Source organism: Mobula birostris, chromosome 8 (assembly GCF_030028105.1).
Source record: "Mobula birostris isolate sMobBir1 chromosome 8, sMobBir1.hap1, whole genome shotgun sequence".
NCBI lineage: Eukaryota > Metazoa > Chordata > Chondrichthyes > Myliobatiformes > Myliobatidae > Mobula > Mobula birostris.
In genome coordinates, this window is record NC_092377.1 from 21,120,903 (window position 1) to 21,144,405 (window position 23,503).

A 23,503-nucleotide genomic window follows, 5' to 3' on the forward strand; every position below is an offset into this window, starting at 1 on the left:
TGTCCTATGGACTCAGATCCCAAGATCCCTCTGATCCTCCACACTGCCAAAAGTCTTACCATTTATACTATATTCTGCCATCATATTTGACCTACCAAAATGAACCACTTCACACTTATCTGGGTTGAACTCCATCTGCCACTTCTCAGCCCAGTTTTGCATCCTATCAATGTCCCGCTGTAACCTCTGACAACCCCTCACCCTACCCACAACACCCCTAACCTTTGTGCCATCAGCAAATTTACTAACCTATCCCTCCACTTCCTCATCCAGGTCATTTAGAAAAATCACGAAGAGAAAGGGTCCTGAACCAGATCCCTGAGGCACACCACGAGTGACCGACCTCCATGCAGAATACGACCCATCTACAAACACTCTTTGACTTCTGTGGCAAGCCAGTTCTGGATCTACAAAGCAATGTCCCCTTGGATTTCATGCCTCCTTACTTTCTCAATCAGCCTCGCATGGGGTACTTTATCAAATGCCTTGCTGAAATCCATATACAGTACATCTGCTGCTCTTCCTTCATCAATGTGTTTAGTCACATCCTCAAAAAATCCAATGAGGCTCATAAGGCATGACCTGCCCTTGACAAAGCTATGCTAACTATTCCTAATCATATTATTCCTCTCCAAATGTTTATAAATCCTGCCTCTCAGGATCTTTTCCATCAACTTACCAACCACTGAAGTAGGCCTCACTGGTCTACAATTTCCTGGGCTATCTCTGCTCCCTTTCTTGAATAAGCGAACGCCATCTGCAAACGTCCAATCCTCCGGAACCTCTCCCGTCCCCATTGATGATGCAAAGATCATTGTCAGAGGCTCAGCAATCTCCTCCCTCGCTTTCCACAGTAGCCTGGGGTACATCTCATCCAGTCCTGGAGACTTATCCAACTTGAGATGTTGCTGACAACTTGGACTGACTGGAGTCCTTCCGTCATGAAGTCCAAGATCCAGTTACAAAGTAGGGTGTTTAATCCTAACTAGGACAGTTTACTGACCTATCCCTGAGGGATGTTCATGTTAAATGTTGAGCTGGAGCCGATGAACAACATCCTAACATAGGAGGCATGATATTTTTTTTAGGTGGGACGGGCCAGAGTGGAAGCTGAGACTACGGCATCATCAGTGGACCGATTTGAGTGGAAAGTGAACTGGAAAGGGTCCAATGTAGCTGGAAGGTGGGATTTTATATGATCCATTACCAGCTGCCCAAAACATTTCATAATTGTTGACATCAGTGCCACTGGGCGGTAATCGTTTAGGTCAGTTACATTACCCTTTTGGGTATGGGAATAATGGTGGCTACGTTGAAGCCTGCATGGATAGTGGACTGCTTCAAAGAGATATTAAAGATGTCCTTTAAGGCCTGGGTTGTCTGGCCTGGCGGCTTTGCGTTCGTTTAACCAGGGTGGGATCCCTTTCTCCTCAGGTACAGCTAGCAGGGTGCCTGTTCCTCAGGAAGGGATGTCACATCATTTAATGTGTCAAATCATGCGTGGAAGATATTCAGCCTATCAGGAAGAAAGGCATCACAGTCGCTGATGTACAGAGACCACTTGTAATTGGCTATGGTCTGTACACATGCACCACGGTGTCTCTGGTGTCACAAAGATGTCTGTGGATTTTCTGTGCGTATTCAATCACGGCTCTTGCTGACCTTAGAGTCATCCAGACTCCTGATCTGAAGGCAGTGTCCCGATCCCAAAGCAGTGCACGAACCTCTGCAGTCAGCATGGTTTCACACTTGTCCTGGTAGTGTAGTGTTTAATCGTGGTAATATTCTCAATGCATTTTTCTATATAGCTGCTCATCGATTCCACATATTCATCAATGCTGACATGATTATCGTAGGTAGCTGCCTCCCTGAATATGCCCAAGTCCATGCTGTCAAAGCAGTCCTACAAAGCCGGGGAGGCACCATCTGGCCAAGACATGATCTCCCTGAGAACTGGTTTGACTTGTTTAATCAGTAGTCTGTATGAAGGGATTAGTAAAATCTGAGGGTCTGAGGTGAGGGCAAGGAGGCAGCCTTGTAAACTCCACGAACATTGGTATAAACTAAGTCTAATACATCTTCTCCTCTGGTTGTGGAGTTGATATGCTGGCAGAACTTTGAAACTCTGTTTAAAAGTTGGCACGATTAAAGTCACTAGCAACAATAGAGACACTTTCGGGTGAGCAACTTCGAGATCGCAGATGGTGCTGTGCATCACCAATTTTTTCAACACAGTCCTGTACAATATTCTCAGTGCCTGTCCAACTTGTACTGATTAATGCTGTTTATTCCACCCCACCCCGACATAACCAATGTGCAAAAGAACTTATCTCAGAGTCTCCTAATAAATTTTTCCCCTCAGCATTGAACCTGTCTGCTTGGCCTTTGAAACAACTGCCGACAGGGACAGCTTCCCTCATCTAGTTGCGTAGTCCCAAACTGCTAGCCATTGGCAACTTACCATGTGCAAGTTCTATTGCTCGTTTTGCTACTTCTTTGAAAGAGGCAGCATCTTTCTCCCACCCGCTTAACTGTGTTTCACACCGATGTGCTTTATTGAGATACTGCAGGGCCTGGAAAGGAAAGGCAGGGCATTAAAATAAAAATGAAAGGCACACAACACAATTAGTACATGTCTGGGTTGCTTATAATTCATTTTTATAACACATGATTAAAAAATCTCATTTTAAGCCATTGATGGTGCAAAAATTGAAGGGGGGAGTATGTGTCTAAAGGATGGAGGGGTGGGAGTTAACTAGGGATCAGAAGGCAATTGGAATTCCCATCCCACTCTCTTATCACTCTCTCCCCATTTCCTGTGGGTCAGCTGTAATGAAGAGCAGTCCATTATACCAGAATACTGTATAAGACCCATTCATCTGCTGCTTCAAAGCATGTCCAGCATTGAACAGTGGTTGGGAAGATGTTGGGCTCCATTATTAAGGATGAGGTTTCAGGGTACCTGGAGGCGCATGATAAATTAGGCCAAAGTCAGTGTGGTTTCCTTAGCAGGAAATCTTGCCTAACAAATCTGTTGGAATTCTTTGAGGAAATAACAGACAGGACAGACAAAGGAGGCTCAGTGGATGTTGTTTACTTGGAATTTTAGAAAGCCTTTGACAAGCTGCTGCACATGAGGCTGCTTAACAAGACAAGAGCCAATGGTATTACATGGTATTACCCATACTAGCATGGATAGATCGGCAAAGAGTGGGAATAAAGGGGTCTATTCTGGTTGGCTGCTGGTGACAGATGGGATCGGTATTTACACCACTTTTTTCACGTTGCATATCAATGATTTGGATGATGGATTGATGGTTTTGTGGTCATTTGCAGACAATACAAAGATAGGTGGAGGGGCATGTAGTGTTGAGGAAGCAGGGAGTTTGCAGAAGGTAGATTGGGAGAATGGGCAAAGAAGTAGCAGATGGAATATAGTGTAGGGAAGTGTATGGCAAGGTGCTTCAGTAGAAAGAATAAAGGCACAGACTATTTTCTAAACAGAGAGAAAATTACAAAATCAGAGATGCAAAGGGACTTGGGAGCCCTTGTGAAGGATTCCCTGAAGGTTGAGTTGGAGGCAAGGAAAGCACTTGCAATGTTAGCATTCATTTCCTGACTGGTAAGTCTTTGGACTGTGGGAGGAAACCAGAGCACCGGGAGGAAATCCCCACAGTCACAGGGAGAATATTCTAACTCCTTACAGGCAGCGGCGAGAATTGAACCCAAGTTGCTGGTATTGTAAAGCGCTGTGCTAACCACTATGCTACTGTGCTGCCTGAGGACGGTGCGTCTGTGGAATTCATTGCCACAGATGGTTGTGAAGGCAAAGTCATTGTATATTTAAAGCAGAGTTGATAGGCTCTTATTTAGTCAGGGCATCAAAGGGTATGGGGAGAAGGCAGGAGAATGGAACTTGGAGGGGTAAAGAATCAGCCATGATGTAATAGTGGAGAAGACTTGATGGGCCGAGTGGACTAATTTTGCCGCTATGTCTTATGATTCTGTGAAGTTTATTTTCAACTGAGTTTCTACAGGAATAGAATGACCTTTAAGAATTTAAAAGTTTGCGCGTAGTATAGGCCTAAACAGGTTTGAAAGATATATATTAAATCCTTTCATTCCTTTCCTTTTACTTCCATGCCCCCTTTAAGCCAAACATCAATAACTGCACGACAGAAATTCACTTGTCAGTCAAAGTCTGAGCAACAGTATGTCAGCTCATTGATTTGTACAGGATAACTAACTTCAGATTTTCAAACATTGCCTCCTAACCATTAGGTAAACAGAGCCAGAAATATCAGCTGTAGCTGAGCACATTTAAAAAATCTGAGGATGGGACTTACTTGCCAGAGTACATCTGAAGGATCAGCCTGCTAGTTTCAGTCACTGATTATAAGCTGGCTTCAGGAACCTAGTCAGACATACTGTTGGTGTTTGTCTGTCATGAAATTACTTTGCAGAGAAATCCTCTGCTCAGAGCCAGAAACAATCTGTATGCCAAGTGCCAGGCACTGTCAACTAACCCAAGGTCTTTTGGTTTAGATAATGATAGACTTTGGTGGCTGAAAATTAGCTTTTACCCCTTGTAATCATTCTCTCTTTTCAAACCTACTTAACTTACTTGGCCTAATTTTACACCTGCAGTGGAAAAAATATTGCCCAGCTAAAATATAGATCTGATGTTTCTCCTTACATCGCTTTTGTGTTTCTTATTCCACATCCATACGGCTGACAGGTTACCTCACTGGGTGATTCACCATGAGGTACTTATTACATGCAGGGGCAAAACACTTTATGATTAACACTGAGCTGGAGAAATGAACACGATTAGGTGTGAATAGACAACGTCTGCCCACAACAAGCTCTGGTGTCCCAAGATTCACAGCATGTGGCTCTGCCCGAGCAAGTAGTGCAGCAGCAAACACACACATAGAACCACCCAAAAGTACACTCAATTTTAGGGCTTAAACCAACTCAAAAATATTGGACTGGTACATTGTGAGCATGCTTTTAAAAATAACTCAGCATGTGGTCTTCCATTCACTGGATAATTGTATTTTTGTCAATGATTTTAATGGATGTTTTGTGCTTATGAGAAGCAAGGGAGAATGAGTCAAAAACTTTTAAGACTGCATTGGACCAGTGGCAATGAAATGATTGAGCATGGTGAACTCTCCAGGCACTACAAACATCAGAGTGTCTGGACCAAGCCCACTGGGACAATAATAATGGCTAAGTTCTGAGATCTTGTGGTATGAAAATCCAATGCCAATTTATAAATGTAATGTTTTCTGCATGGGGAAGCTGAACAAGAGCCATCAACCACATTTGACCTGAAACAACCGCAGCACAAGATTACTCTGCATAGCAAACTCATGAGGTTTCTTCAATTTTGTCACCTGGCACTGATTTGACGATGCTTCCATTCATGACTTGGACGTCAGTGGACTGAACACATCATCTAGCCCAGTACGTTTGTGCACCACTAAAGAAGTGTAGCATTTTCAAACATTTTCTTGAGTTGCAACAACAAACAGACCAACTCCTCAGATGGATAGTATAAAAATATCAAAATATCTTTTAAGAGAAGATCGACTGTCTAGGTAATTATCAGGAAAAACAATTAATTGCAATTCATTCTTTTTTTCTATTTATTCATCCACGGGATGTGGGCGTTGCCAGCTAAGTGTTGCCCATCCCTAGTTGCCCTTGAGAAGGTGGTGATGAGCTGCCTTTTGCAGTCCCTGAGGTGTAGGTGCACCCACAATGCTGTTAGGGAAGGAATTCCTTGATTTGACCCAGTGGCAATGATGGAATATGCTTCCAAGTCAGGATGGTGAGTGACTTGGAGGGGGATTTCTAAGTGGTGGTCTTCCCAGGTATCTGCTACTCTTGTCCCTCTAGATGATAGTGGTCGTGGGTCTGGAAGGTGCTGCCTTAGAAACTTTGGTGCGTTGTTGCAGTGACCTATGTAGGTTCAAAACTGGCTGAAGGTTTAGATATTGTTAAGTTTTGTTACAAGTCCGTGGTTAGATCTGAAATCACTTCCCATCTTTGGATCCATGCCAGGTGCTGGGGAACCTCAAGGCACAGTCACATAGCCAATCCTTGTATGCTGTGGGAGTAGGAATGGTATATGGGTATACTTCTAGACATTACAAGAACAGTATCAGATCAGTGTTGAGCAGGCTGTAAATCTGGTGAGTGAGTGGGGTTAGTGACATCTTACAGAAGTGGAGATGGACAAACAGAACAAAAGAATTCAGGAAAATAGTGAACACTAGGATTCATTCAAGGCATAATTGAAGGACGTCCATTTAGAACAGAGATGCGAAGAAATTACTTTAGCCAGAGGGAGGTAAATCTGTGGAATTTGTTGCCGTGAGCAGCTGTGGAGGCCAAGTCATTGAGTGCATTTAAGACAGAGATAGATAGATTCTTGATTAACCAGGGCATCAAAGGGTATGGGGAGAAGGCAGGGGAGTGGGGATGACTGGAAGAATTGGATCAGCCCATGATTGAATGGCGGAGCAGACTTGATGGGCCGAGTGGCTCCTATATCTTATGGTCTTATAATTAAAAAAAGATCCATGTAGTGAATAGATCTTTGCAAAAATGCACTCTGGACTGAAAGGCGTATAAGGTCTCATTTAGTTTAATTTATTTTATTTATGGGCACCTAGAGAAAACCCATGCGATCACGGGGAGAATGTACAAACTCCTTACAGGCAGCGGCGGGAATTGAACGCAAGTTCAATTCCGGCCCCTGGTACTGTAAAGTGTTGTGCTAACCACTACATTATCATGCCACCCTTAATCTTTCCCTGCTTCCCATACAATAAGTTGCTCCATACATATGTAAAAAGTAAAGAACATGATGTTTTTACTTAAGGTGTGTTAGGCAGATGTGGAAGGACTCGTACAAAAGAGCCCAAAGAGCAAACAAAGATAGAAAATAATGAAAAATATCATAAAACATGGGTGATCTACACCAGCCTAAATCACAACCAGACATTTTATCCCAAAGGAACAACACATTGATAAGAGCAGCAATTGAATTCTGTAGACTGTAAGTTATTGATCCTAATCATAAAAGCGACAAGCAAAAAACACCTGAAATAGCTGGGGGGGGGGGGGGTTGCATAACTCTACTGCACCATTCTGTATAATACTAGCTGAAGCTAAGAGGGCATTGTTTGCTGACTGTCCTACCTTGAGAGTGGTACTCTGGGTGGAAGGGCGAGTGGGGCGAGTGGGGAGAGTGGGTAGAGGAAACTAGGCAATAAGAGTTGCACTTTCAGAAGATGCTTCAACTCTGGGTGAAATCCATGGTGCATTGGCTACCAACCTTTTCATTGTCTTCTGAAGTTCCTGTTTGCCCATCACCACAAAGCTTAGCATACAACCTCCAAATCTCAGCATCACTCGTTACTTTGGAAGTCACCCTACCAAATAGCTCCCTCAGTTTCCCTGTCAAAAGCTTTGCAGAATCTCCTCTGCGATCAGTGATCCCTTCTTCCACAGCCCGCACCAGGATTTTCAGAACCTGAAATGAAAAATTACACTGAATTGAGCACATCATCCTTTTCAGTGAACCTGTCAGTTGTGATACAGTCAGATGTGCCTTGTACTCGAAGATGACATCACGAAGTAGAGTCAGATGAATGCACTGGCCCTTGTAAAGAAATTTTAAACCCTCATTGTACTACAAGTGTCCTGATCAACTTTAAAAGAAAAAAAAAACTGAGTGAGATTCTGCAACAAATGTGGTGGAAACACTACATTTTGGATTCAGCATTCTGAAGCCAGAGAAAGAGGAGACAAATAGAGGAGAGAAATACTAGTGCTCCATGCAGTTGAACAAGTTATATTTGGTCTCTAAAACTTTTCATGACATTTTTTCCTCTTGTTGATAGCAACTCCACAGCCAGTCACTGCCCAATGCCGTAACCAGGCACGTGAGATTTTAGAAGAAGAGGGAGAGGTACTGATGGATGACACAGTCTGAAGGCACACTCCAACCATATTAAACATTCTCTCTCACACTTCCAGCAGCAGGAACAGTGTGAAGAGTTTAAAGCAGCAGGAAAGCTGTTCAATTCTCTCTCTCTTCATTTAGGATGCTGAGGGGCAGATGTAGATCCTAACCTTTACCTTCATGGGCAGGATTGTGCAAGACTGCACATCGTTGATTTTTGGTGCTTCACCAGTGGAAGCCATTCTTTTTGTTCTATATACAGTTCCAACAGAGGCCAGGAGGGCATTGTATTCTTTCTTACTCATCTTGAGAGTATGGTATGTAGAGGGAAAGGGTCAAAATGAGCCACTAAGCTCTTGCATTCTGTTCCGAAATCTATCTTGTTTTCTTCCTTATATAGTACTGTGCAAAAGTCTCAGGCACATACACTGTATATAGCTCGGGTGCCTAAGACTTTAAGCACAGTACAGTATTAATTTTATGTATTGCACTGTAACTGCTGCCATAAAAGAAAAACAAATTTCAAGTCAAATCGCGTTTTATTGTCATTTCGACCATAAACTGCTGGTACAGTACACAGTAAAAATGAAACAACGTTCCTCCAGGACCATGGTGCTACATGAAACAACACAAAATTACACTAGGCTATGTGAGACAGCACAAGGCTACACTAGGCTACGTAAGACAACACAAAAACTACACTAGACTACAGACCAACACAGGACTACATAAAGTGCACAAAACAGTGCAGGACAGTACAATAAATAATAAACAAGACAATAGGCACAGTAGAGGACAAATTACAATATAATTTGTATGAGGGGTGCGTGGAGTCCTTCACAATGCTGTTTGCTTTACGGGTGCAGCGTGTGGTGTAAGTGTCTCTAATGGCGGGAAGAGAGACCCCGATGTTCTTCTCAGCTGACCTCACTATCCGCTGCAGGGTCTTTCGATCTGAGATGGTGCAATTTCCGAACCAGGCAGTGATGCAGCTGCTCAGGATGCTCTCAATACAACCTCTGTAGAATGTGGTGAGGATGGGGTGGGGTGGGAGATGGACTTTTCTCAGCCTTCGCAGAAAGTAGAGATGCTGCTGGGCTTTCTTTGCTATGGAGCTGGTGTTGAGGGACCAGGTGAGATTCTTTGCCAGGTGAACACCAAAAAATTTGGTGCTCTTAACGATCTCTACGGAAGAGTTGTCAATGTTCAGTGGAGAGTGGTCGCTCCGTGCTCTCCTGAAGTCAACAACCATCTCTTTTGTTTTGTTCACATTCAGAAACAGGTTGTTGGCTCTGCACCAGACCGTTAGCCGCTACACCTCCTCTCTGTATGCTGACTCGTTGTTCTTGCTGATGAGACCCACCACGGTCGTGTCATCGGTGAACTTGATGATCTGATTCGAGCTGTGTGTTGTAGCACAGGCGTGGGTCAGCAGAGTGAACAGCAGTGGACTGAGCACACAGCCCTGCGGGGGGGGGGGGGGGGCGCGCCGTGCTCAGTGTGATAGTGTTGGAGATGCTGCTCCCGATCCGGACTGACTGAGGTCTCCCAGTCAGGAAGTCTAGGATCCAGTTGCAGAGGGAGGTGTTCAGGCCCAGCGGTTTCAGCTTTACAAGATCATAAGACCATAAAACATAGGAGTAGAATTAGGCCATTCGCCCATCAAGCCTACTCTGCCATTTAATCACACACAATTTTACGAAAAATAAAACAGTAGCAACGCTGTCCTAGAACTAGCCTTATCAGCTGTGACTGAATGGTGTGTGGCAAGTGGCTCTGTTTCTGATTCCTGAGAGTGACTTAAAAGCCAAAGTCACCGAGATGGAAACTTACCAACTACAACATCACCCATGCCACCGCAGTCCCTAACATCCATTCTCTGCCACCTTCAATGACACTCCACCCTCACCGTTCCCAACATTCTTTGCTCCTGCTAGATTTACAAACTTGCTCTCTGCTCCACGTTGACAAATATAGTATTGTGCAAAAGTCTCAGGCACCCTAGCTATGTACATGTAGACTTTTCAATGATTTCTCCTTGACCTGCCCTATTATCTTTGTTATATGCCTCTACCTTAATTTTAAGTTTACTCTAACTCCTGTGCTGTGGCTCGGAGTGTTTATCTTATCAAAGGCAATGGAAGTGTTGATGTGGTTGTTCCTTACCATAGTCAGAAAGACTCTGTAATTAGCCCTTCCTAATCCCCACACAATTTTACTGAAAAATAAAACAGCAGCAACTGTCCTAAAACTAGCCTTATCAGCTGTGACTGAATGCTCTGTGGCAAGTGACTCTGTTTGATTCCCGAGAGCGACTTACAAGCCAAAGTCACCAGAGATGGAAACTTACCAACTACAACATCACTGAGCAATTAAATGCTGTCCTGCCAATCCACTCAATATATCCATAGGCAGCACCACAGCAACTAGCCTAGCTTAATTTAAAATCTCTTCTGCTCAGACACCATGCCAACTTGGAAACAAGCCATCCTTCCTTCATTGCTGCTGGATCAGTGTCCAGGAATTCTCTGCAGGAAAGCATCAGCCACACCTCATGAGTTGCAACCAGATCTAGGAGTTTATACAGTGCCTGTGCCTTTTTAAGGTCTAATGGTATTGATACATCAAGATCAGTCAATATTTTCTTTGCAGAGAGTGGGATGGCTGCATTTCAGTTCTTTTGAGACAAATAATAACTCATTGTGTCTAACCAACTCAGTGAAACTACATATGGGAAATAAATCCAACAAGAAATAACTTGTCATTTTTAATGTGCAATAAAACCTGTAATTTGCTAAAAGTAGCCTTCACTGCTGCTCTTGATCACTTCCTGGTGTGCTCTACAGGAAAACACATATCAGACTGGACTGTGATACACACTAGACCCTTAATGTCTGGCTGAGTCTCACTGTTCAATGAAGAATGCCTATTTCAACAACAGGTTGGAAGGGGCAACACTGTTGGGAGAATTCTCTCCAAACTTGAACTACCCCTTAAAGAGTCAGCAGAGGAACAAAACTGAAAGATTTATTGGACCATAACCATATATCATGGTAGGGTAAAGCAGAGAAAGAAAATATGCCAATGCACTCACAAGATTCTCAAAGTCTCAGGATGAAAAATAACTTTTATACAGACGACTACATAAGACTTTGTGGGTGGCTTTTACTGTCCCCTGTAGAGTAATATTCACATATTTCTGGAACATTATGAATCAAGGTTAGTGAAACCACTTGCAAAAAGCAACTATTTAATTTTAATGGGTAACTCAAATATATTAATCTTATAATGAGTAGCTGATGCTAAAGCAGAGAGCAGCTGGAGCATTCTCACACAAGAGAACGAGTAAGGATTCCTGACCCTTTTGTCTGCAGAATTTTATGTGGTGCTGGGTACCTACTATCTGCAACCTTTACACAAGATTTCCAACAGTTGCCAATAAACTTTTGTGATTTAGGCCACCATATATTGCCCAATCCTAACTGCGCTCAAAAAAGATGAGGGTAAACCACTACCGTCCTTTTATTGAAGGAACTGCCTCAATGCTGTTAGGGAGTAAATTCCAAAACTTAGATTCAATGATAACGAGCCTCCAAGTCAGTATACCATAAATTGAAAGGATAACCTGCCAGTGGTGATGTTCCCTAATTATCCATTGCCCCCTTCATTTTTAGATGTCACAGGTTTGAGAAGTGTTATCAGAGTAGCCTTGTGAAGAGCTTCAGTACATTTGTAGATGGCATCTACAGAGAGCAGTCACTGCACACTAGTGATGGAGAGAATGGACATACAGGGTAGCTGATGTGGTATCAATCATGCAGGCTGCCTTATCCTGGAGATTCTTCCGTTATTGGTGCTGCACTCTTCTAGGGAACTGGAGAATATTCATTCTCACACCTGACTTGTGACTTGCAGGTTATTGAAAGGGTCATGGGGTGTCAGGCGTTGGGGCACTTGCTGCAGGATACACAACCTCTAACCTATTCTTGCAGTCAGAGTGCTCAAGTGGCGCAGGTCCAGCTAGTCAATGGTGTCTCTCAGGGTATTTATCACAGGGAACTCACTAATATCAATGCCATTAAATATCAGGCATAGTGGTTAGACTCTTGTTGGATTGTCATTCCATGGGTTTTTTGCAGTATGGATGAGTCTTAGCTAAATGCCATTGCCAGTGTGGAGTATTTCATTTGCTGAGGTGTTACAAATGTATTTAATCATTGTACAATCATCAATGAACAGCCCGATTTTTGACTTTGTGATGCAACTAAGATCATTGATGAAACAACTGAAGGTGGTTGGGCTTTGGACACTGCCCTGAAGAGCTACAGCTGTGATGCCTGGAGCTGGCAGGATTGATCAACAACCAGAACCATCTTCCTTTGGTACGATACCAACCACCAAAAGGTGTTCACATTATTTATAGCCTGGGTATCAAATGTTACCAGTTACAAATAAATTGTCATGGTCTGTTTTCCTGAATAGCGTAAAGGAGGTGGACTATCGCACCCGACAATGAGCCCCATTTGTAGAATAAATAAATATTTTTGAGCAATAAAAGGCTTTATCTGTTTAACCTTGATAGACATTGTGAGTGATTAGATTTTCATTAGGACTAACCAATTGAATTTCCAGTCTTTGGACTCAGTTCTTGGGGAGGAGGAGAGAGTATAAACCAGACAGTCAACAATCGGACAAGACCAGGATCAACCACAAACAAGAGAAAATCTGCAGCTGCTGGAAATCCAAGCAACACACACAAAATCCAGGAGGAACTCAGCAGACCAGGCAGCATCTATGGAAAAGAGTACAGTTGACGTTTCAGGCTGAGACCCTTCATCAGAACTGGAGAAAAAAATAGATGAGGAGTTAAGAGTAAGAAGGTGGGGGGAGGGGAGGAAGAAACACAAAGTAGTAGGTGATAGGGGAATCGGGGAGATGGGGAAGGGTGAAGTAAAGAGCTGGAAAGTCAATTGATGAAAGAAATACAGGGCTAGAGAAGGGGGAATTTGATAGGAAAGGACAGAAGGCCATGGAAGAAAGAAACAAGGGAGGAGCACCAAGAAGGAGGTGTTGGGCAGGTAAGGAGATAAGGTGAGAGAGGGAAATGGGAATGGGAAATGGTGAGGGGGGGGGGTTCAAGAAATCAATGTTCATGCCATTGGGTTGGAGTCTACCCAGATGGAATATAAGATGTTGCTCCTCCACCAGTAGAGAAGGCCACGTTGGAATGGGAATGGGAATGGGAAGTGGAATTAAAATGGGTGGCCACTGGGAGAGCCCACTTTTAATTGAAATGGGTGACAATATCTTAAAAACCGCAATCAATATCTTAGAGGACAATTTGATGATGCTGTGGGGAAGGGTTTATGCTAATATGACAGGGGGAGCAATGCAGAGACTAAAACAAAAGTTAGAAAAAAGTAAGAGTGGAGGACAGAAAAGACAAATGCAAAAAGCAGAAAGATTACTAGATTTGAAAAGGACAATAAGTATAAAGGCACTTCATATGAATGCTTGTAGTATTCAAAACAAGGTCTGTGAACTGGTGGCATAAAATAGAACAAAGGGATATGATTTAGTGGTCGTTACTGAAATATGGTTACAGGACGGAGATGACTGGGATTTAAATATCCAAGGGTATCACATATTAACAGAGGATCAGACAGGAAGATAAGGGAGGTGGGGAAGCACTCTTAATTAAGGATGAGATCAGAGCAATAGAGATAAACAATATCTAAGGAACAGAATGTTGAACTCATATGGGTAGAGATCACGAATAGTAAAGGGGGAGAAAAATCACTGATGGGAGTTGTCTATAGGCCACCAAATTCCAGTCTGTTTACTTGAGAAAAGATCCTGGCTCTGGGGTGTTGTAGAGGAGGTTCAGCCAGTTGATTCTGGAGATCAGGGGTGTTAGCCTATGAGGAGTAATTGAGTTGACTGGGACAACAACTCATTGGAATTCAGAAGAATGAGGGGGAAGTCTTACAAAAATGTATAAAATTATGAAATGGGTTGAAAAGATGGAGAAAACATTTTTTGACTGGTAGGTGGGACCAGGAGCAGGGGTCATAGCCTCAAGATTCATATAACAGTAGTGCCAGTATGGGCCCTCTGACCCACAATGTTGTGTTGACTCATATAAACCTATTCCATATCAACCTATCCCTTTCCTCCTACATGGCTCATAACCCTCCATTTTTCTTACATCCTCATGCCAGCCTCAGAGTCTCTTAAATGTCCCTTTTGTATCAGCCTCTACCACCACCCCCACCCCAGCAGTGCATTCCAGCCATCTACCTCTGACATCTCCCTTAAGACTTCCCTCCACTTACCTTAAACAGGAGTACTCTGGAGTTGGCCATTGCCACCCTGAGAAAATAGCACTGACTCTCTGCTCTATCTATGCCTCTCATATTCTTGCATACCACTACCAAGTTGCCTTTCATCTTCCCTCACTCTAGAGATAAAAGACCTGGCTTGCTCAACCTTCTCACATAAAACATGCTCTGATTATCTCAGCAGCATCCTGGTAAACCTGCTCCGTGGCTTCTCTCGGGCTTTCACATCCTTCCTGACCAGCACTGAACACAATTTTCTAAGTGTGGTCTAAAACTTGGGGAGAAGAATTAGGACATAGAATTAATCATGAATTTATAGAATTCTTTGTCCAGGGAAGCAGTAGAAGCTACCTCATTAACTATATTTAAGACAAAGCTAGGTAGATTTTTACATAGCAGGGTAATTAAGGGTCACAAGAAAGAGCAGAGTCCTCTGCTAGATCAGCCATGACCCTATTGAATGGTGGAGCAGGCTTGACAGTCTAGATGGCCGATTCTGTTCCTATGTCTTATGTTCTCATGTAACACACACTAAATGCTGGGGGAATTCAGCAGGTCATTGGTGGGGGTTGTCTCAGCCCAAAATATCAATCCTTTATACCTTTCCATAGATGCTGTCTGATCTGCTGAGTTTCTCCAGCATGTTGTACGCACTACTCTGCATTTCCAGCAAGTGCAGGATTTCTTGTGTTTATGTCTTATGTTCTCTTCAGATGGCTGCCAAGTTGAGAACTCTTTAAACAGCAATAAAATGACCAATTTAATGCAAATTCTGAATCTAACCCTTTAGTTGTGCTACAGTACCATGAAAAAGTACTCAGCCCTCACAACTAGATAGATAGATAGATAGATAGATAGATATACTTTATTGATCCCAAGGGAAATTGGGTTTCGTTACAGCCGCACCAACCAACAACAGAGCGTAAATAGTCATAGTCATACTTTATTGATCCTGGGGGAAATTGGTTTTCGTTACAGTTGCACCATAAATAATAAATAGTAATAGACCATAAATAGTTAAGTAGTAATATGTAAATTATGCCAGGAAATAAGTCCAGGACCAGCCTATTGGCTCAGGGTGTCTGACCCTCCATGGGAGGAGTTGTAAAGTTTGATGGCCACAAGCGGGAATGACTTCCTCTGACGCTCTGTGCTGCATCTCGGTGGAATGAGTCTCTGGCTGAACGTACTCCTATGCCCACCCAATACATTATGTAGTGGATGGGAAACATTGACCAAGATGGCATGCAACTTAGACAGCATCCTATTTTCAGACACCACCATGACAGAGTCCAGTTCCATCCCCACAACATCACTGGCCTTACGGATGAGTTTGTTGATTCTGTTGGTGTCTGCTACCCTCAGCCTGCTGCCCCAGCACACAACAGCAAACATGATAGCACTGGCCACCACAGACTCGTAGAATATCCTCAGCATCGTCCGGCAGATGTTAAAGGACCTCAGTCTCCTCAGGAAACAGAGATGGCTCTGACCCTTCTTGTAGACAGCCTCAGTGTTCTTTGACCAGTCCAATTTATTGTCAACTCGTATCTCCAGGTATTTGTAATCCTCCACCATGTCCGCACTGACCCCCTGGATGGAAACAGGGGTCACCAGTACCTTCGCTCTCCTCAGGTCTACCACCAGCTCCTTAGTCTTTTTCACATTAAGCTGCAGATAATTCTGCTCACACCATGTGACAAAGTTTCCTACCGTAGCCCTGTACTCAGCCTCTTCTCCCTTGCTGATGCATCCAACTATGGCAGAGTCATCAGAAAACTTCTGAAGATGACAAGACTCTGTGCAGTAGTTGAAGTCCGAGGTGTAAATGGTGAAGAGAAAGGGAGACAAAACAGTCCCCTGTGGAGCCCCAGTGCTGCTGATCACTCTGTCGGACACACAGTGTTGCAAGTACAAGTACTGTGGTCTGCCAGTCAGGTAATCAAGAATCCATGATACCAGGGAAGCATCCACCTGCATCGCTGTCAGCTTCTCCCCCAGCAGAGCAGGGCGGATGGTGTTGAACGCACTGGAGAAGTCAATAAACATGACCCTCACAGTGCTCGCTGGCTTGTCCAGGTGGGCGTAGACACGGTTCAGCAGGTAGACGATGGCATCCTCAACTCCTAGTTGGGGCTGGTAGGCGAACTGGAGGGGATCTAAGTGTGGCCTGACCATAGGCCGGAGCAGCTCCAGAACAAGTCTCTCCAGGGTCTTCATGATGTGGGAGGTCAATGCCACCGGTCTGTAGTCATTGAGGCCGCTGGGGCGCGGCGTCTTCGGCACAGGGACGAGGCAGGACGTCTTCCACAGTACAGGAACCCTCTGGAGCCTCAGGCTCAGGTTGAATATATGGCGAAGTACTCCACATAGCTGAGGGGCACAGGTTTTGAGCACCCTGGTACTGACACCATCCGGTCCTGCAGCCTTGCTTAGGTTGAGACGTTTCTCAATATAGCAATACAAAAACTACAAACAATCAAACAACAAAATGCAAACTATGCCAGATAGAAAATAAGTCCAGGACCAGTCTATTGGCTCAGGGTGTCTGACCCTCCACGGGAGGAGCTGCAGGTTCGATGGCCACAGGCAGGAATAACCTCCCGTGCCGCCCAGTGTTCTATCTCAGTGGAGTGTGGCCGAAGACCAACAGTAAAAAGTTCAATATCCGGTCTACAGACACGTTCCTCGATCGTAATATGACCCGGATTGCACCATCTGTTGTGAGCCAGAACAGTAAGCACCCAACTCAATTACGCCTACCACTCTCAGTGCACTTCCGGTCAGCTGGAACGGTCTGGAAGCCGTCCATGGAGAAGTTTTGATTGGGTATGTCCTCGTGCAGCCCCATTCCAGTGAAACACATCACACTGCACTCCCGAAATGTTCTTCTGACGCCTGGCTAGCGCCGTGAACTCATCCATTTTATTACCCACCGACCTCCTCTTCTCCATAAGTCTCTGTTGTCTCGACCCAGTCCTCTTTCCTCGACTTTGTGATCCTCCTCTGCATCCTCTGTGTGTTTTCCTCCAGATTTCAGCAGGGGTGTCCGCCGCCCTGCTTGTTAAACCAGCTGGCATTAGCGCAAACAGCTGGTCCCTGGAATACACAATGCGACCACGCTTCTGTCCCGTGTGTCGGGATGTAACTATTTCCAGCGCTAAAAACCCAAATAAAACTCTCTCTACCAGCATGTTAGAAAGGGTGCAGCTTCGACGTGTTACCGTGAAAAAAAAATACAAAAAATAACGAAAGTTAAAAAGTAAGTTTCTAGTAAGGATACTGATCGGAACAGCTGTACCAGGCTGCATGCACGACCGGCGCATGCGCACTTTCCTATTTTGTTGTCTCATTTCCCAAATTTTAAATATATTGAAAATGGATAGTGTGAGCCAATCTATAAAACATTATGCACCATGTCAAATCAAAAGAAAAATCCCACAACCTGCCAATAATTTAATAGAAATTTAAAAAAAACAAAATTGTGAGGTTGTAAAAGTATTCACCCCCTTTGTAATTACTACACTAACTTTCTTCACATTCAATGCAGTATATTACCTTACCAAATCACCCAACCTGTTGATGTAGAAAACTGGAAGATCACCTCAATAAATACCCCATCGTTCTGTAAGTTCCAGAAGTATGGTAGATTTTCAACAGATCAAACCAAAATGAAGACAAAAAAACATTCAAGACACGTCAAGAGAAATGATAATAGAGAAGCACAAATCTGGGGAAGTGTGCAAAACTATCTCAAAGGACCCGAACATACCTTGGAGCTCAATGCAGTCCATGGTGAAAAAGTATAAAACCACAGCCACACTGCCTAGGCCAAGACACCCCAGAGAAGAATGACATTTGCAAGAGAGGCTACTGTGATGCCAAAAGTCACTCTGAGTGAGCTGCACAAGTCAGTGGCTGCAATTGGGGATGAAGTTCATGGCTCCACAATCTCTAAGGCCTTGCACAAAAAGGCTATTTATGGAAGACGACCTGGCTAAAAAAAGAAGAGAGTATTCTTGCATGTAAAGACTTTGCAAAGCATCACTTAGAAGAAACTGTAAAGATGTGGAAGAAGATCTTGTGGTCGGATGAGACTAAAGTGGAACTTTCTGACCTCAATACTAAGCAGTATGTATGACGCAAATCTAATACCATGCACCAGCCAGATATCACCTTCCCTATTGTAAAGTATGGTGGAGGTAGCATCATGCTATGGAGATGCTTTTTGGCAGCTGGGACTGGAAACCTGGACAGGATTGATGGGAAGATGATTGCTGCTAAGTACAGAGGGATCCTGGATAAAAACCTGCTAGCCTCCTCCAGAAAGCTTAAATTGGTGAGGAAGTTTGTATTTCAGCAGGACAACGACTCAAAGCGTACTGGCAGAGCAACCACGGAGTGATTTCAAATGAAGAAAATTGATGTCTTTGAGTGGACCAGTCAGAGTGCTGACCTTAATCCAACCAAGCATCTCTGGCAACACATCAAGATTGCTGTCCACTGCTGCTCCCCAACTAAACTGACACAGCTTAAGCAATTTTGCAAGGAGGAATGGGTAAATCTTGCTCAATCACACTATGCAAAGCTAACGAGAGACTTACCCAAAAAGACTACTGGTTGTAATAGCTGCTATTATTGTAATAGTGGTTCAACCAAGTACCGAGCAAAGGGGGATGGATACTTTTGAAACCGCAAACACGAGGAAATCCGCAGATGCTGGAATTTCAAGCAACACACATAAAAATTGCTGGTGAATGCAGCGGGCCAGGCAGCATCTATAGGAAGAGGTACAGTCGACGTTTCGGGCCGAGGCCCTTCGTCAGGACTATTGTGTTGCTTGAATACTTTTGAATAGCTTACATTTCAGTTTTTGATTTTTTAGTTTATCATGCTTTACAATTTTCCCTGTTTTTTTGGACTCGTCTGTTAAAAAAGGAGCATGTGATTACAAATAAAAATTCTCAGGTAAATGGATCAAAATCCCTGGCTCTGATACTCATTAATGTGAACGAGGGGTTGGGGACTGAATACTTTTACAAGGCACTGTATATCCCACTCAAATCATCTCCCTGTCTGCCAATCCACTAGCAAAACCTTCCATTTCCTTGGTTGGAGCAGTTTCTCATACACCCCAAATTTAACCGAAAACATTACCGCCTTTGATTTGTGCATTGATCTTGTATATGAAAGTTTCTCGAAGGCTTTCTGATAAATATAAAAGAGTTCTTCAAAGTGTCATAAGAGACGGGGCATTAACCATTATGACCACTCTATGCAGGACACAGGGGATATATGAAATGGCAAAGAACAGTAGTAATTGTGCTGTACGAATCAATAATTTTGCCATGTTCACAAGGGGAAAAAAAACTCAATGACCTTTCCCCCACCAACATCTTTAAATCAATGCTATATAACTGCCTTCTGGTTTCCTTCAGTTGTCTGAGTGATGTTAGTTAACTAAATGCATTGTTCTACCTCACACACAATATCCCTTTGTTATTCTATTCAGTTACCTATTAACTCACTTAATTACTCTCATATTAATCCACAGTTTTCCATGCTGCAGTTCTTTCTGGCCAACTACCCAGGTTTGTGGATTATGCATTAAAAGAGGTCATTCATTGTGCTGATGGGCCATCAATCGGTGCAATAAAACATTTCACCATTGCTTAATTTGTATTGTCGATGGAATTGTTCTGAAACACCAAAAGGATTTCTTCCATTTTTGTTTCACATTTAGTGGTGGCACAGCTGCTGAATACCCATTGTCTTGATACTTATGTGAAAAATAGGAATGTAGATGAAATAGCTAAATGTGTCCAGTGCGTATGAAGCCCTTCTTCACAGAAGGAGGCACACCTCGTTAAGGGGAGAAAGGAAGAAAATATTCCCAGCTCCTCCCTTGTGGGAATACATCTCTTTCACCCATCAAATTCCTGGTGCTTGCTGACCCACATTTGCTCCTTGTTGAGCAATGTTGTAGTTTCAAGATTCTCATCCTCATTTTCAAAAATCTCTACTGCCTCACACCTCTATGTCTGTGACCCTCTCTTCACCTTACTTTCAGCTTCATAGTTATCCCCACAACTAAGTGAAGCCTGTGCGTTGGTTGTAAAGGTCCAGAATTCCCTCCCTCAGTTTCCCCAGCTAACTCCCTCTATTTCCATAAACCTTACCTCTTTGGTCAAACACTTGATCCTCAGTCCAAATGTTAGCCTCTCATCAAATCAATCAAAGTTTAATTATTATTGACACCCTACATAGATTCAGTGTTCCTCTGGGGCCAACATACAAAACATTCACAAATATCAAGCAAACTTGAAAATAGAGTAACGTTCAAAAAGCCAGTACATAATTCAAAAATAGCAAGCAAAGAAGTATATTCACTCAAACAAAAAACCATATACAGGTTTCCCCCGCCATCCGAAGGTACAGTGTTCCTATGAAATGGTTCGTAAGCCGGAACGTCGTAAAGTGAAGAAGCAATGACCATTTATTTATATGGGAAAATTTTGTGAGCGTTCACAGACCCCAAAAATAACCTACCAAATAACACATAAAACCTAAAATAACAGTAACATATAGTAAAAGCAGGAATGATATGATAAATACACAGCCTATATAAAGTAGAAATACTTTTCCACAATCATTGCCAGCACTGTTCTCCATAGCGAAAATCTCACGCAAGCGCTCTCGGCAGAAAATCTCACACAAGTGCTGTTGGCAAAAACACTCTCTCCAGTAACCTTTAAGCTATGAAGCTGCCAAATCATACCAAATAACACGTAAAAATACACAGCCGATATAAAGTAGAGATAATGACGGGAATCGGGAAGACAGCTTGCCGAGCACACTGATGATGGTGTATTAGGCTGAGTCGTCGCAGGTTGGGGTGATGCAGTGGCCCCTACCCTCCAGGCAGCGAACCAATACCAATCTGCAAAGCATGCAGGGGTACAGCGATAGCCGGGACGCATCCAGCATGTCTTTCAGAAAAAAAAGCTGAAATAAACACGCTAATTAATTAGGTGCTGCCCGGCACATAAATGTTGGCCCAGATCAGAGGCGACACAATCGGCGTCTAATTAATTAGCATGTTTATTTCGGCTTTTTTCTTAAAGATGTGCTTTGTGCCTCCCGGCTACCACGGCATTCTCCACGAATCGGTATCTGTCCACGGCCCAGGGGTGGGGTGGTGGAACACTGGGGTGTTGTCTGTTTCCATTAGGGCAGGCAGCTCATCTTCTCCTATGTCTGCCTGCCTCGATGTCGAAGGTCGAGGTTCGTCGTCTGCTGCAGCTGATGTGGAAGGCTTGCTTGACTGCTGAGCCTCATGCATTTTTCTATCATACAGTTCTTTGTAAGGACTCAAACCATCCTGCAAATATGCCTTAAACTGATGAACCCTTTCAAAATTAAAGTCATACTTTATCATTGCAGTGAAAATCTCACGTAGTTGCTTCACATTCAGTTCCTGGACGACTTCACTTTCGCTACTGAATTCAATTTCGATTGTTATCCTTTCCTCTTCCAATTGCATCAGCTCTTCATCTATCAGTTCTTGGTCATGGGATGCCAAAACCTCTTCAAAATCATCTTCGTCAACTTCCACAAGCCAAACTCACTTCGTCCTTACTTCGTTCACCACGATCGAAATGCTTAATTATGTCTAGTTTTACGCTAAGTGTAACACCCTTACAAGCTCTTTTAGGCTTTTCTGATACCATAGAACTCATCTTGCAAACCGCTGCTCACAGGCACGTGTTTAAGCAATGCCGGCTAGAATGCCGTTCCGAATCTGGGGGGGAGTGGCTGCTCCGGGCGCGCTGCATTTTTTCGCGCGCTGCCTTTCTTCGTAACAGTGAAAACACCTTCTGTTAGCGAAAACAGGTAACTAATGTAGGTCTTTCGTAACAGGGAGGTTTTGTAAAGCGAACGTTTGAAAAGCGGCGGGGGGACACCTGTATATAATCGAAGATCCTGAGTGACAAAGTCCGGCAATCAACAGTACAGTCTCCCGACAGAGTGCAGACGCACGCACTCCAGCCTGTCACTCCACTGCTCAAACACGGGAAGGCAGTACCGATGGGAGAGGCCAGGTCCCAGCTGAGCGCCGACACCATGCTGTAGTGCTCCTGCATTTCTCACCTGGTGCAAGCAGGTAAGCTTGAGGCATTGAGGCCGAGTCCTCACTACAAGCGAGGCTACACAGCTCCCATGTCACCTGTCCATGTCACCAGATCAGAGTAACAGGTTTGCGGCAACTTACATTATCACTGCCCAACGGAGTCTTGCAATCTCATGTGAAATGTCCGAGGCGATCTCTCACAGATATACTGCACCAACTTCGATGCTTCCGAGTAGCGGGCAGCAACACGGTCTGCAGCCAGGTCAGCTCCCCGACACCAAAACCGACTCCTCCAATATCCCGGCAGGCTCCTCTGATATCCCAACCAGCTCCTTCTCCTTCTCTAAATCGCTGGCTGGTTCCTCCTTCTCCAACCCACTGGACGGTTTCTCATTCTCTGACCCGCCAGCCGGCTTCTCCTTCTCCAACCCATCAGCCCAGCTCCTACAACACCCTGGCCAGCTACTCCAAGCAACAACTAGCTCACTGATGTGGCAGACCTGCTGTGCACGTAGTTCTTGGGAGTCCAGTATAGCCTTACGATAATAAAAAATACATTTAACAAAGAGAAGAACACCTTTGGTTGGCTCCTGAGAGGCCACTGCAACCGAACGCACCACCTTCTTGTGCAGAACACCCTAAAGGTCAACTTGCAGGTAGAGTCGGTGGTGAGGAAGGCAAATGTCATGTTAACATTCACTTCAAGAGGTCTAGCATACAAGAGCAGGAATGTGATGCTGACGCTTTAAGAGGCACTGGTGAGGCCTCACCTTGAGTATTGTGGACAGTTTTGGACTCCTTATTTAAGAAAAGATGTGCTGGCATAGGAGAGGCTTCAGAGGAGGTTCACAAGGATGATCCTGGGAATGAAAGGGTTATCATACGAGGAATGTTTGATGGCCCTGGGTCTGTACTCGCTGGATTTAGAAGGATGAGGGGGATCTCACTGAAACCATTCAAATGTTGAAAGACCTTGACAGAGTAGATGTGGAAAGAATGTTTCCCAAGGTTGGGGGGGCGGGGTACGTCGAGATCAAGAGGCACAGCCTG

The 23,503-nt window shown here is 43.9% G+C and overlaps 1 protein-coding gene across 1 annotated transcript in view; it reads right to left on the reverse strand.

The window, feature by feature from the left end:
* The window catches only part of ttc27 (tetratricopeptide repeat domain 27), a 286,736-nt gene that overhangs the window by 17,729 nt on the left and 245,504 nt on the right, over positions 1-23,503 (reverse strand). Inside the window, exons 17-18 of the mRNA XM_072264878.1 lie at positions 7,352-7,549; positions 2,462-2,573 (exon numbers count right to left, since the gene is read on the reverse strand). Of these exons, the coding sequence (XP_072120979.1) occupies positions 2,462-2,573; positions 7,352-7,549 (310 nt within the window). The remainder of the gene's footprint in view (positions 1-2,461; positions 2,574-7,351; positions 7,550-23,503) is intronic.